Source organism: Misgurnus anguillicaudatus, chromosome 8, assembly GCF_027580225.2.
Source record: "Misgurnus anguillicaudatus chromosome 8, ASM2758022v2, whole genome shotgun sequence".
Classification (NCBI taxonomy): domain Eukaryota; kingdom Metazoa; phylum Chordata; class Actinopteri; order Cypriniformes; family Cobitidae; genus Misgurnus; species Misgurnus anguillicaudatus.
In genome coordinates this window covers 4,000,074-4,015,983 of record NC_073344.2, presented here as the reverse complement: position 1 = coordinate 4,015,983, position 15,910 = coordinate 4,000,074, and the positions used below count along the sequence as shown (strand labels likewise).

Sequence of the window (15,910 nt, the reverse complement as noted above, 5' to 3'; positions counted from 1 at the left end):
TTTGGGTAAAATGTTTCTTTAGGTCTAGCTATTGTTAAAATAAAATCCTGCTATAAATAGTGAAGCATTGCACAGTCAAATCTTTTAAAGACTGCTCTATAGGAGACAGAGGTTTGTAACATAATCTGGATTGCAAAATATGCAAACAACATTTCAGAGTTTCTAATGTTTAGTGCTGAATATGAATACAGGAAAAAACACATTATAAATGGCCCATTTATATAAAATTCAAAACTATACATACAACAAGTTTTGTTATTAACAGTATGATGGAAGTGGTACCTGTCATCCTGTGCGGGCCGGATGTATCCTGCCGACAGTATGTTGAGAGAGAGAATGTTGGGGTCAATAATTGCTTCATCTGCTTCTGGCGTGTTCCGGATGCGCCCTGTCAAATACAAGCATGCATTACTAACTTGCATCCCAATATTGCATTATAACATATTTCTGATTTACACTTAGAGCATAAGGATTAAGGTAAGATTGGAGCTTAAACTCACCTACAACCAGCTCTCGCACTTCCTTCCACTCAATATCCCTCCCTGTCTCATGTACTATGGTGACTGTAACTCTCCTTTGGATGCCCTGTTATATAAATATCATACATAAAATACATTATATAATACAGGAGTTTACTGGAGCACTTTACCTTTTTAATGTATTACCTTCTATTATCATACATAAAAAATGTAATAAAGTAGTAAACATAACATTTAAATAAAAATATATTTGACCAAACTGGCTCAACCAAGTTATCAGAAAAATCTTTACTGTTGAGACCTGATGGTTATAATATTACAGAAAATACAATCAAAAGAAAAAATTATTCAAAAGTAGGGAAAGCTCCCATAAAAACAAATAAAACCCATAAAAACAAATGCCATTACCTGATGTAACATAAATGTACCATGGCAGGGCATGCCTACTCTGTGGTCCACCACCGCTGGAATATAACTGGAAGATACACAAATGCATTGTCAAGCTTACTGATATCTACACTGTTGGACCTTTATTGTATATATGCGGAAACCAGTGAGTTATTACTGTAACTGCCCCATTACAGTACCATAACTGTTCATGTTTTTACACTATGATGCTTTTACCGCAGTTCAATTTTACAGTATAATACCCTTACTGTAACCTAGTTTTAAAAAATATATCACCTTGAAGGGGAATCAAACCTGGGTCATCCATGTCTGTAACACTACCACAGTGCCACAGAGTCACTTAATAAAAGTTACTCGCTACACTCCCCAAGTAGCCTCCTCTGTCACTCTCTCGACGCTCTGAGGAGCGAAATCTTGGCGTCACTAGTGTTTTGAAGTCTTAAGGTCAAATCCAAATCTGACGGTCAAGCATTTATACATAATCCCTTTCTTGTTTCTATCTACAATTCTCAATAAATTATTTACACTACTGAAAAACAATTCACATTTTGAAATTTGCTTTACTACTAAAGGCATAACAAATAAAATGTATTTCATTTCATATATATTTTTTTTATTTTTCCATTTTATATGCTTTTGTAACACTGTTTTATTCAACTACAGTAGCACTACTGCTGTTGTTTTACAGCAGTCTACCTCAAATTTAGAACACACAGTAAATCACTGTAAATTAAATGTTAATACCCATAATGCAATGATTATTACAGTAATGAACTGGAAAAGAAAATTATGGTATTTTTTGATGGTGCATTTTGTGGTAAGTAACTGTAGAAATTACAGTTAACTCTAACAGTGTACTGGAAACCAATAGACCATCATGCTAATGCTTCAAGTTTTTAAGCATGTCAAGTTCAAGGTGTGCTAAAAATAATTCATCTTTCTCAGACATTATAGCTTATATAAGACACTCAACTAGGTCAATTTATTTAATCACACACACTGACTATAATTTAACAAAGAGAACTGTATGATTTTCTTAGAGTATTCGATTTTATGTCACTTGAATGATAATCTAAATCAAATAATCAAATCTAATATTGTTTATAAGGACAGCTCTAAATCTAAGCTCAGATTGAATCTGTTAGAGAGAGAGAATAAAAATCAAAGTGGAAAGATCCGGGGTTCAGACAAAACACTTACTCTCCATTCGCCTCTAGCTCACAGATTTCAAAGAAAACCATCAGATCATATTTACAGTGACATGGTCCTGATGTGGGTCGTGTGAGAGCTGTCAGTTTGGTGGCAGGTACTATGTAAAAAAAAAAAAGAAAGAAACAGAACAAGGAGAATCAAATCAATATTGAGCAATATTGATCTGGATAAAATCAATACTCAATTGCAGATGAGAGGAATACTAAAGAGTACCAAAGGAGAGAAGATATAAATCACAGTATAAGTAGAATAGATCATAGTTAGACAGGAGAAGGACTGAAAGGTCAGGGCCCATTGCTGTTAAGATGAATAAAGTCATATATGTAAAGCACAGTGATCCCTAAACATCTGCAAATGTCAAGATGAATGTTAAACACAAGGAGCCTGAGAATTGCTTAATGAGCGGCATATTGGATGAGGATACTGTATATGGGCAGAGCATACACATTCCAGTATCCAATGCAGGGCAGACATGTTGGAATCATCTCTTTAAAAATATCCTTACTGTAGGTGCATCACAGCCATACAGTGAGATTTTTCTGTTTACTAGTTGGTTTGAGGTGATATAAGAGATACGGACATTCATAATCTAAATATTTGGATAAAAATCTGTAGTGCAGGATGAGTTGTCAACATTTTTGGTCCATGTTCCCATACATTACTGTAATTTTGTTATGTATATAGCTGTTTATAATGTTGTATTGTTAACTTAAGAGTAAATTATGATTTACTGTAGATGCCCTCAAAGATACGTTAAATGCTTGATTTAATTAAAACTTACATTTTTATTTTAATCAACTCTTTAGCCAATTCAACTTCTTACAGTAACAAGTAATTTTTTGACCTTTTGAAAAAAATATGTTCTATTAGGGGAAAGAATCTAAAGAACCTATTAACACTATTCTAAAACTAAAATTCTGCAGAGGTTTAGGGACTACTGCATAATCAAGCTCAGTTTCAGTTGACAGAACAACCAGTTTTTCTAATGGAGTATTATTCATCTTTTTTTTCTGGTAAATGATGTCAAAGAGAAATTGTCCATCTGCTTGATGAGGAATGGGAACACTGAGGGAGAAAAAGACATTCACCCACACGCAGTTTTATATCAGGCCTAAACAGTCCCTGGAACAACATGTCTCTTAGTCAGTCGATGCAGAGAGAGTTTCTGTGACTCCATAAAAAATGAAGAAAATTAGTTGGCACTTTCTCTAACCATTACAAAAGGTCATTTACATGTAGGGGTCATATCATAATTTTCCCTATAGTCCACTGCGCAGTGAGCAGCAAAGTGGAGCATTAATACATTGGAATCATTTGGAAATTGGGACAGCACTGTACATGTCCGACCCCCAGGACAGTCCCCTGACTACTAACAGGAGCTGAATGAAATGCACCCTATGTTTGGTGGATCACATTTCTTCTAGTTAATTAAATCTATCCTCTTCTTTGAGAAGGCCCATATTGATCATCAAATAGTGTTACTCAGTAAAGGTACTACTGTAAGGTAATGTAAGATCTATTATGATATGACCCCTTTGAGAAATAACAAGGAACTACAAAAATTTTGAATTTGATCTAACACTGGAATCAGTCTTTGTCTGCATTACAAAGACTAGATATTTAGGTTCAGGGACACTGGCCTTAGGCATTCATAATAATTACAGACCCGGCTTCTGTGCTTTAATTACTGAACAGATAGACAAGGGTGGGGCTGGCAATCTGGCTTGCTCCTCCCCCTCAAGGAGGTAGGAAACAGCCACGCCTGCTGCACTGAGGGCGTGGCTTGACAGTGAGTCCACCAGAGCCCCGTTGAAGACCTCTGGCAACAGGTAGCGAATCAGCTCCAGGTTCTTCTCCCGATCAGAAGAGGTGTCGTTATCTGGGCCTACACCCACCACCAACAACATAAAGACTGTAACATGGGCACACGGAGCCTAAGAGCAACATAATAAAGCAACAAAGACGAAGCCAAGACTATGTGCTGAAAAGCTTGAGACTTGGCAGAAAACATAAAAAATACAAATCGTAAATGCTTTACCTTTTTGAAAAACTATACAGAACATGCAGTGACATATGGAGTGAGAATGGATGGCTTCTATGGCATTAAATATCAGTTAACTCTTTCGCCCCATTGACGAGATATCTAGTCAATTAAGAGAAAACGCTTCCCCGCCAATGACGAGATTTTCAGTCTTGCCGCAATACCGCAAAACAAGAAACTTATACAACCCGGAAGTAGCGCCTCATGTGAAAGAGAAAGAACTCCGTGTACGTTTTAAAGATCGCTCTGCATCTGATCTCTATCAAAAGTCCTTCGCAAAAATGGAATTATCTCAGCTTTTTGCTCAAAATTGGGTGTTTTTGAAGAAACCTACCCATGTTTGAGAGGTGATTACAGGAGAACTAAGGAAGGTAGGATGAAATGTTTTTTTTTGTTTGAAAGCAGAGGGTCTGTTCTTTCATCTGATATATTGTTTGTTTATATATTTAAAGAAGAACATTTTCTGGAAGGCATTAAACTTTTGTGAAAATCATGAAAAATGCTGGCGCTGGCTGGCAACTTTTTTTAAAAACGCTGGAGGGGAAAGAGTTAAGTGGTCATGAAAATGCTTGTTTCTCTCACCTGGCTTAGAAAGAGGCATGACTCTTGGGAACGGTCTTCTGCATGGACGCAAGGGGCTAAAAAGACACTTTGTTATTTCAGAAGAGTTGTGATGAAGACATGCTTGTGAGTTGTGAAACAATTTTTTTTCCAGAATCTACCTAATGAGATCCTTGCAGAGTGGAGGGAATGGCTGCTTCTGGTAGTGCCCAAACACTTCAAATACAATTGGCTGAGTCTTTATGTACTCTATAAAGGACTTGGTCACCTCCACAGCAATCTGGAAAATCAAAAAGATATCCATTTACACTTAGTTTTAAAGCTACCATAGGTTTTGATAAGCAGATCTACAAGCTTAATCTCTATGTCCAAATATACACGGTGGGTAAACTAATATTAACACATCTTGCCTCACCTCCGTGTTTCAGAAAAGAAGCATAAATGTCAAAGGGATAAGGTTACATTTGAGCTACACTCTTAGGACTCTTATGCTGCGTTTACACCAGCCGCGGTAGAGGCGTGAAGCGCGGGTGATTTAAATGTTAAGTCAATGTGAAGACGCGTTGACACGCGTCTGGAGGTCTCGCGGCGCGGATGAGGCGTTTGGCGCATCGCGTTAGACGCAATTCCGCCTCATTCGCGCATCTAGTTTGCGCAAATGCCGCAAATTGAGCGTCTGGCGCAGTACACGCTAATGGTGCTTTTTGTGCATTTTACGTTTGACGCGAATTTGCGGCTGATGCCCGAGTTGAAAAATTTGAACTTTGGCGGATTTTTGCGCCACGTTATCCAGTCAGGAGCCTGCTTGCTGCTGTGGATTTTTGTGCCACGTTAACCAATCAGGAGCCTGCTTGCTGCTGTGGCGGCAGCTCCGCCCGGAGTCACTCATTCAACATGAAGGAACGTATGCTTGATATTGTCCATAAGCAGTCACCTGGAGCTATATGGCACAAGTTCTTATTTCTATATAGACAGGAATAAAAAGGACCTCGCTTGGAAGAGTATCAGTGAGGATTTTGGGCAACCTGGTAATTTTGAGTCACGTGACATTTATCGACCCGCGCCGTTTATTTTCCCCCTATAGTAAGGTGATCCAATACAAACCGGTAACTCTCTCGATAAATGCACAATCGACATCAGCCATCTTGCAAACAGACAACCGCATAGCACTTGCCCCTCCCACAAGAAGCGGATTTTGCCTCTTGACACGCGTCAAACGCTTGCTTTTTCCGCGCGTCTACTTAGCTCTACACGCGCGAATGCATTTAAACTGTTCAAGCGGCAAACTAGCCGCGGTAGACGCGATTTTGACGCCTCAAACGCGGTTGGTGTAAACGCAGCATTATTCAGCACAGAATTAGCAAATACTTCAACTGGACTTATTTACATTACATTGACCATTTTAAAGATAAAATTACTGTTTTATCCCAAACTTTTAATGTGGATGTAAACATTCTTATTGTGTGACTTACATTCTGCACATGATAGAAGCCAAGGGGAGGACCACGTCCAGTGTTTTTCAATGGCTCTGTGGAAAATGCTTCATCGTGCCTGTGAATAAAACTGCAAGAAAGGGACATTTAATTAAAGGAAATCAGATACAGAATACATATTAGAGATACCAAACCATGACACTGACTTAAACAGTATCTTGACAAATTTTTAGGTACATTGACACATGGTTTTAAAATTTTTACCTTTTTTAGGAAACAAAATTATTATTCACAAAAGAATAGTCACTCACTTGAACTGGCAGAATATGTCTGCATACTCTGCAGATATGCTTGATGCTTGCAGCACAGTAACTCTGAATGTGAAGACATCTCCAATTTTTAAATGATCCAGAGCTCCATCCAGAATGCCATCAAGACCTGTTTTGACAGGGCTGTCCAGCTCCTCCGGGTTAGCTAAGTAAAGCATAAGTAAAAGTCATGAAAAAGAAACAAAATGAGACATAAATGAGACATACTCACAAAAAAATGAAATAATTTCATTAAAGATGAAAGTCCAGATATAAAGTGTTTATTAGCTGCACAGGTGTTATTGTTGACCTCATCTGCTGATAGATCCATTTCTGCATTCTGACCCTCCCCTTCCACTATTCGCAGCTCTTCCTGAGAGACCCCAGCGTTGGAAAGACCAGTAGGGCAAGACTCTGTCTGGAACTTCTCAACAGGAAACTTCAAATTAAACTTTAGCATATAACATGTATTGGGTGCTGATATGCTGGTTTGTTTCTAGTGGGCTGAACCAGCAACCGGCCATCTAGATTATTCTGACTATTGCAAACAAACCATACCTGCAAACTAGCCATAACAGTGCTAACCAATAGAAATTACCATGGAAATCCATGCTGTGTAAGGTGGTCCTCCCTGCCCTTAAAACCCTTTAAATCATATGGTGGTCTCCCAGCCCCGGCAAATCTGATTTTAGATCTGATTGGTTCTGATCACTTGTCAGGTGGCAATGCTTGGAAAAGCTGAATAACGACAGAAAGCCAACTAGGCCAGGAGAGACAAGCTAGCATACCTGCTGAAAAATACATCTTAAACAAGCCTAATATGGTTTGCTGGTCTTAGCGGTTTGTTCAGCTTCCCCTATAGTGAAATCATTCCATTCCAAGTGTTTAATGTCAATACCTTCTCAAACTGATGGTCCTCAAAAGAAATCTTGGCAGTTCCTGACTGTCTGACACCAGAGCCATAGTCTGGTGCCTCCTCATCGGCTGGAGGAAAAACCAGAGAACCTTCACATCATTTCTTCAAGAAGTCACACACAGCTTGCCCTTCAGATAAACAATCCCTATAACACCAAATCTATTTCTACTGTATTTCTTTTAACCATTTAAAAACATAGTCTTATTTTTATTCCAGCCAAAGAACTGATACAGCTTTATAAACAGGAAATGACTGTCACTATACTTACTCACCACAATGTAACCTGGAAGTGTTTATCATATTTCTTTGCTTCTGGAGGACATTTGCAGTCCTAATCTTACCTGATATTGCCTGTACAGCTACTCTGAGGAAACCTTTGACCTCTCCCTTTTCACTGACGATGGCAACTCGATGCACCAGGGGTACAGGATAGAGTAAATTACTCAAATACACAAATGCCCTGAAAGAGAAAGGAAATAAAATAAATATTCAAAGTACTTCTATTAACAATACAGCCAAAGGAACAAACACAACATTGATTAAATTTAAAGCAAATACACGCAAGAAGGAACTAAATTAGGGTTTTCAAAAAAATTTAATTGATTTACACAAAGTAATTGCATACTGTATAATGACATTTGCTGAGAAAAAATCCTCAACTGTAAATACTTCAAACACTTGTAAGCCTATCACTGACCTACAGCAATATACAATAACAATACAGTACATTTTGCAAGTTAGCTAGCTAGTCATTCTGACCAGGGAAAGAAAACTGAATTTTGTGGTGAGTTTAAGGATAATGGCATTGCAGTGAAACTAAACGCTAGAAATACAGGTGTCTGATGTACAAAAAAATAAAAAAATAAATAATTGTTAATAAATAATTGTGTTTGAATGAACATGTTACATAGGCTATATACCTGGGGCCTCATTTATAAAGCATTTTTACGCACAGATTTGATCTTAGACCGTGCGTACGCTCAAATCCACTCCAACTCTCGGATTTATAAAACTCGTCTTTGAAATGTGCTTTTCCACGTCAGGTTCCGACTTGACGTACGCACATTTCCTTGTGGAAATATTGCAGTATTGCAGATAGGCATAGGCTATTCGAAACTGTTTGTTTTGTACCTTTTGTGGTCAACATACAGAAACCCTTTTTTCATTTGTTTTGGAGTTTCGGAGTCCTTACTAAAAAAAACATAATATATATAATAATATTATTTGATTAATGTGTTACTTTTGTTGGCAAAGTTTAGTATACATAAATGTAAATATGGTGATTATAAACCATTATTCTGTATTTTTCTATTAGAAGTTAAGCAATACCTAAAATCTAATTATAATCTGATAAACAAGAAAGCTGCTAATGTATTAATAATATATGTCAGCATTTCCATGTTTTTATTTAATTATTTTTCTCTTTCATCCCCTGGCTAATGTAAAAAAAGTGTTGAATATGTCTGATTAAAAAATAAATTAATATTCGAAACTTTTCCAGCGTCAACATCATCTGTATTAGAGCTTAGATCGGGCCCAAAAAAACATAACCGAAGCACCTGCACCTGCACCTTGTGTCCGACTCCGAGCCCGGCCCGACCGACACATTACCGACAAGGTTTTAACAGTGTGCTGTGACATTCTCAACTACAATTCAGAGTTGTTTGAACTATATCGTCATCTTTTCAAAAAAAAAAAAAAAAAAAAAATTAAAATATAGCTAAATTGTTTCACGGTGTTTAAGGCACATGTAAATGTTACAGAACATGTGCTTTATTGAATGAAAGTAAAAACGATCAAATGTAATGTTTAAAACGACGTAAGAAGAACTAAATTGTAAAGCCTCGGTGTACAATAAGGGACATGCGACATTTAAGAGTGATGGGTATTTCAAACATTAATATAAATTATTCCAATGCATCGATTTGAATGTTAAACATCTGTAAATCCAAATGTATCCATATGGAATATATTCAGACAGTTTAATATACTATCTTTGAATTTTAAACATTTTTACACTGCCGCTCAGGAGGCATGGCACAGTGAAACAAAACTTTAAAGACACAAATATTACTTTTACATGTAAAACTATATTTAAATTAAACAGGTGAATTGAAAGGTCCACTAATAATCGCCTTAACTGGAGTGATGTCAATAAAGTTTCCATGTTAGAATTTAAAAATATTAAAAACTTCAGCAAACGACAACAAATATGTTTTCTTACCACTCGCCATTGTAGCAATCAGAGAATTTGGCCTTTGATAATTTAATATTTATATGCTAATGAATTAAATTAGGGGCGTTTACAAGGCGGAGTTCTAAGAGCATTCAGCTGCGCACAATTGTGATTTATAAATCGCACATGCCACATCTGGAAAAGAAGCGGAAGCACGTTTTTTGTGCATACGCTCCTTTTCTCTGAATCACACATACGATCATTTCAGAAATGGTCTTAGATAAAATGTAGGATAGTTCCTACGTTGCACTTTTATAAATGAGGCCCCTGGAATGCAGGTATTAAAGGTGCAATTTGTAAGATATTTGCAGTAAAATGTCCAAAAACCACTAGGCCAGTGTTATATATTTTGTCCAGCTGATTACTATCAATATCTGTAATGTTTTCAACTACTTGTAAATCGTGAGAAAATTTCCATTCAAAACATTGTTACGGGGCAGTGCAGTCTCCTGTCCGTGACGTTAATATCCATGTGACCCTTTGTCACCGCCTTTACTGACGTAACCCACATGACAACACTGGTCAAGTTCGGAAAAATAAAATGGCGGCCAAGGAAGCGACTGGAGCACAAATTTAGTGTAAATAAACGTATATTTTCACTTTTTACACATTTTAATTGCATTTCTAGCGAGAAATTAGTATTGTAGTTTTCAAATATGTGATTAGTTATCACAAAGGCGCTCTCTGTTCATATTTCAAACACGCTGCCTTTGAAGTGCGTCGGAAAGCCTTTCTCTGAGCTGCCTTCAGGCCTCCGAGTCCGAAGTCATGTCCTCATGAGGCAGCGAGGCAACAAGTCCTCACAGTCCTCACAGCCTTGAGGTTTCGGACGCAGCCAGTGTCCTGGACAAATGCGGAACAATGCGATAGTGGCTGTCGGGCTACGCGCTTGCTTATGAACTTATGGATAACTCTTTACCGTCTGCCGCTGGTTGTGTCAGCTCCTGTTAGCGTACGGGCCAACCAAACGATTTCATTTTGAACATCACATATAAACTTACATAATGAAATAAACGATGTCATCAAACGCAACATTTATAAGACTTGATTACCTTATCCATCAACGTGATTTCTCGTTCTCGTCTGATTCATGGCCATCAGCGGTTGAGTTAAAGACTACAAATCCCATAATTCCACGCTGCTTCAGCGCGTCAGTAAACAACATCATTGTTGTTGTTTGATCTGTCGCCATCTATCGGCGCAAATAATACAAACTGCATCTTTAAGTATATATGGAATGACAATTTTTTTTATTGTATGGCTATGGGACTGTTTGTCTGAGGGGCAATTGAATCCATGATGAGGATAAAAAATTTTGTTTTATGTTGTTTAAACCCATATTATTACATTTTTTTACTGTTGATGTTCATAATACAAAAAGTTTTAAAACTCAACCCTAACTCTGTTTCCTCTTTATCCATATCATGTCATCAATGACAACATTGCCCATTCACTACAAACGGTTTCAGCAGTAACAACATATACATGCGGCTTTCGTGTAAAACACCTAACTTCCAGAAAACTCTGCTAAGAATAAATAGCAACAAAGTCCTTTTAAAGTAGTTTATTTATATAACAAGCAAAATAAACAACACATAGATTCTAAGAAAAGATGTGTTCATTTTAACACACTGTTTTGTGTTATTCTATATAACACATTATGTGTCATTTCGGGTTGATTTTGAGTTCAAATGAGTAGAATCGCAAGATATTGTTAAAACAGCACAAAATGTTCACAGATATGTGTTAAGTTAAAGGTATTGCGGAGGATTTTCTTTTTCCGGGTCTAAGACCAAGACTATTGGTCCTCCTAGTTGTCAATCAGGAGTGTTGCGCAATTGCATTTATTTTTAAAAGTGGAAAAAGCGGTTCTTTCTAAAATTTGACCTTTTACTAGATGTGTTGTCCTTAACTAGACACAAGATGTGTTATTTTAACACATTCGTTTTAAGAGTATAGGTTACCTAGGACACCAAACCATTTGTTATTTTCAATGAGGTATTTGTTCAAGAGTTCAGTTTAGCAACTAGTCTGACCCTTAAACAAACAGAAACCGGAAGTAAAGTTCCGACCAGACGCGTAATCGCGTCACCGCACATGCGTCCAATGAAACCGTCTATAGGTATTGAATAACACTGAATGATACAGTTATGCTAAACAAAAACAGAGGATTGATGAAGTACAAAAAAAGCATGCTTCTGACAAAAACATATTATAACTGATTCAAAGGGCGAAAAAAGAAACACTAAAAGTGTCAGTAACTGAGATTGCAAACTAAAACAGACAATACCAGACAGTATCAAATACCAAAAAAGTAAAAAGCAGCCAACAAAAAGGGTAAAAACAAGGCATATGACTTTACATGCCCAAAAGAGAGACAGCTGTGCTAGAAACCAGCTCTTTCATCTTGAGGTAGGTGAACTATACTGCTGTATTACAAGAACCACATAGTAAGTCATTAGATAAATAGCTTTTCCAATTCATTGGATGTTAATGCCATGTAAAAATGTCTGGTCTTGTTTGTTTCTGCAGTACACACAACAAACATCTAATATAAATGTTTGGAGCTGATGGACTCCTTTGAAAAAGTGATACCGTGCATGTAAAGTTGCAACACAGACCTTGGCATAACACTAAGATTGAGCCAATTGTGATTTCAATTATCACAGATAGAAGGGTAAAATTGAACCCGAAAGCTCAAGGTGTGTGTCTGCAGCGTACAGATGAGTATAATGTATGATAATGCAAGTGGACGGGGGAAACAATCCAGACATGCTGACTAAAACCTTCCCAAAAGAAAGACAAATCACAAAAGTGAACTCCTTAACATTCCAGTTTCCCCTAAACAGCTAAACAAGATTACATGGAAATCAAATTGAAATTTTGAATAATGCCTCCTGATCTGGTGTGTCTCTCTAATACCTTTAGAAGGATTTGCCAAGACACTAAAGTCCGTCATCAAACAGATTAGAATATACACTGTCAAAAATAAAGGTACGAAGCTGTCACTGGGGCAGTACCCTTTAAAAAAGGTCCTAATATGTACCATTTAGGTACAAATATGTACCTTTAAAGGTACATTTTGGAATTTAAAAGTACTAATATGCACTCTTTGGGTAAAAAGATTTACCTTTTTTAATGGGTACTGTCCCAGTGACAACTTTTGTACCTTTATTTCTGAGAGTGTAAACTAAAACGATTTTCTCGTATGACTAAAATGTATCTACTATATTCTGTGCTTTTCACATTCATTTCATTGTTCTATATATTCTTACTGCATAACAACAATTGTCTCATTAGTCTTTATTTTAAAATAAACATCTTAGTCATTAAATTGAATAGAGTTTAAAATAAAGATTTCCACTATGTCTGGTGATCTTGAAATAAACCACCTCTGAGCAATAACATTTTTCTCCATATAAACAATGACACTTGATCATGTGTGTACATAAGGAGCTCCCACAGGAAACATACTGTATACCATTCCATTTTAAAACCCATAGATGGTCTATATAGGCTTAGAGTTATTTTAAATCAATATACAACAAAACAGTTTGAAATCACCTAGCAAACAACTATTGAGCATGATGCTAAACACAATTAAAGCAAACTAACTGCACATATGCATTATTATATTTGTATTTGTTTATGTCTTTTTTCTTGTATATGTATGTGTGTAAACATTATCACAGTTAATAGATATAAAAGGTGCAATATTTAAGTATATTTATTTATTAAATATACAATTTTTCTGTATGTGTGTAGACGCATGGCGAGACAATGTCGCACAATTAACCAGTCTCAGTGTGAAAGAGCTAGTTTCCTTTCCCAGCATGCTCCTGAAACCACACCAACCTTCCCACTACACTGAACAATGGTGAGCGATCGTAAAATGGGTCCTCGGGTTTGCTGGAGCTTCTGCGGAGCTCTGCCTCATTCTCCCCCTCCTCCTCCTCAAAATCCGAGCACGGGTCATCCGATAAGAAATCGTTGTCCAAGTCATCCAGTTCTGTTCCCACCTTCTTGTCTGTCCATGACTGGACCATCTCAGTGAGTTCAGAGGTCGATGTGGGCTCGGAGGGGGTGGGGGAGGAGTTTGGGTCACTCGCTTGCTCACTAAGGCATGTGGAGAAAAGGGAGTTTCTGGTGTAGCCAAAGACATGGGATCCCAGTTAGTATGAGGGGCATTCTGTCTGTTTAAGAGTTTGCTGTTCTACTTGTTACTTAAGTGGGTAAGTAAAAATGCCTGTAATAGGTTAACTTAGAAGCTTAGAGGATGGGCCATGGAGGGACACAAGACATGATGGCTGTGTTCGAAACCTAAGAATGTGGAGGTAGCAAGGTACCAAGGCACATACAAATCCAATATTTGTATAGCATTTGGTGTATAAAGAAGCCTTTATCCACTTAGTTTTTAAAGACATCGTAGATGTGCCTTTGATATACTGCAATCTTGTGTGTGTGAATCAAGTCGTTGGTCACATTCATAAAAATGGCATTTTGAAACAATTAATTAATAAATATCAATTTTTTTAACCTTTTGTTTTCCTACAAAAATAACCCACATTGCAGTCAATATGCACCAGTTGTGTCTAAAGTTGCTATCAAAGGTTCTTTAAAGCAATGCCACAGAGGAAGCATTTTTTGGTTCCCTAACGCAGTGGTTTTCAAACTGGGGGCCCTAATTTGATTACATTTTATGAAATACATTAATTTATCATGAATTCTGTGTAATTAAACCTAAAAAAATAAGGCTACTAACCAAAAGCACTACTTTTTTGTATAATTTAATGTTTTTTTTTTTATTAAAATGTTAAGTTTTAGAACAGTTTTTTTGTCACAAATTTTCTTTGGGGGGGGCGCGAAGGAATGCACCTTACACCAGTGGCGAAGCCAGAAATGTTTAAGTGGGTGGGCCTTTATAAAACAGGGTGGGCAAAGCATAGAAATAGAATGTACATAAACTGGGGGCGTGCACAACAAAGTTTTTACGCCCGTGGTGGGCGTATGTTTTTTTCCCAATGGAAGCATGGCGTTTTTCAAAACAGCCAGCAGCTGTCCATTTATTGAAAAAGCTCAGTTCGTCAAAATTATAAAACAACTTAAAAATAACCAACAGTTGCTTGTCTACAGTATATGGGCAGGTGGGGCTGTGCCTGTTTTATACAGTCTTTGGGCAGTGCCACACCAAATTATTAATTCACTTGAAAACACAGAACTCAATATAAACTGAATTAGTAAAGGAATTAGTTTGTACGTTATTTACGTTACGTGAACATAGTTCCGAAAAATGATTTGTCATTCATCGTCAGCAAAATGCATGACGTGAAAGCGTCATAGGATACGACAGATTCAACAGGTAACGTTAGTGATTTGATTTTACTAAAGAACTCGTTTGAGAGATTGTTATTTAATGAGAAAATGGCCATCAAACAACATGGCGCAATACAAAATTGCATGCGTTGTCATTCAAGTGTACATTTTATTCCAGCAACAGTTGGTCCGGGTACTCATTAGTTCATTTGTTTTTCTTTTCACATATTAAAACGAAAAAACAAGAAAACAACTCCTTTTTCGTTTTTTTTTTTCAGAAAAACGAAAAAAACGAAATTATGACTCGATTTTTGGTTTTCCCGTTCTTGCACGGAAATCAGAAAAACCACTTGATATTTCGGTTGTGTCCAGTGGGTGGTGCTAAATCTGATTGGCAGGATAATGCGGTCATTGTTTTTCAAAATAAAAGTTTTTCCAAAACTGTATTTGTTAGCCTGTAAAATTATTGTCTATATATGCATGCTATTTGTCACCCAGTTATTTGGCTTCACTGATTGAAAAAATATATTAAAATAGCCTAAATGTAAACATGTTCACGCATAGTTGTTATCATACAAATTTAAACTATACATTAATTCTTTGTTTTAGATTTTTTATTTACTTAAATTCATATGAATAATATAGAGTCTCTTTGTTATTTATGGACTGTATGCACATACAGGATTTATAGGGCAGGACTATGGGGCCTTGAGTTTATGCTTGAGGCCATACTTACGCTACAAACATCATGATGTAGTAGCAAAAATTACACAAAAATGTATGTATTTAAATATGGTTCTTAGAACAAGTAATATGCAACATGCCTTTAGTAAAATTTTAGTGGTAGGCTACTACATCGTCATTATAATGCAATATAATTCAGAATGTGCTCACTCGGTTAAGAGAAGATCAAAACTTTAATGAAGTCAAGACAAAAACTATATATATTTTTAATTGTAGCTATCTGTCCTCTTATGTCAGATTCTTAAATTTGGTCAACAAA

At 36.8% G+C, this 15,910-nt stretch overlaps 1 protein-coding gene across 23 annotated transcripts in view; it reads right to left on the bottom strand.

Annotated features, from left to right (window-relative positions):
- kif1aa (kinesin family member 1Aa) overlaps window positions 1-15,910 on the bottom strand; it is a 92,061-nt gene that overhangs the window by 13,378 nt on the left and 62,773 nt on the right. For 6 of the 23 annotated variants that reach the window (XM_073870118.1, XM_073870121.1, XM_073870117.1 and 3 more), the window contains 13 exons: window positions 13,450-13,737; window positions 7,700-7,818; window positions 7,341-7,447; window positions 6,733-6,866; window positions 6,446-6,610; window positions 6,174-6,264; window positions 4,863-4,981; window positions 4,723-4,778; window positions 3,766-3,984; window positions 2,088-2,196; window positions 888-954; window positions 501-585; window positions 283-388 (listed from right to left, as the gene is read on the bottom strand). In XM_073870118.1, the coding sequence (XP_073726219.1) occupies window positions 283-388; window positions 501-585; window positions 888-954; window positions 2,088-2,196; window positions 3,766-3,984; window positions 4,723-4,778; window positions 4,863-4,981; window positions 6,174-6,264; window positions 6,446-6,610; window positions 6,733-6,866; window positions 7,341-7,447; window positions 7,700-7,818; window positions 13,450-13,737 (1,665 nt within the window). The remainder of the gene's footprint in view (window positions 1-282; window positions 389-500; window positions 586-887; window positions 955-2,087; window positions 2,197-3,765; window positions 3,985-4,722; window positions 4,779-4,862; window positions 4,982-6,173; window positions 6,265-6,445; window positions 6,611-6,732; window positions 6,867-7,340; window positions 7,448-7,699; window positions 7,819-13,449; window positions 13,738-15,910) is intronic. The other 17 variants (XM_073870136.1, XM_073870138.1, XM_073870137.1 and 14 more) reach the window with 7 other exon arrangements.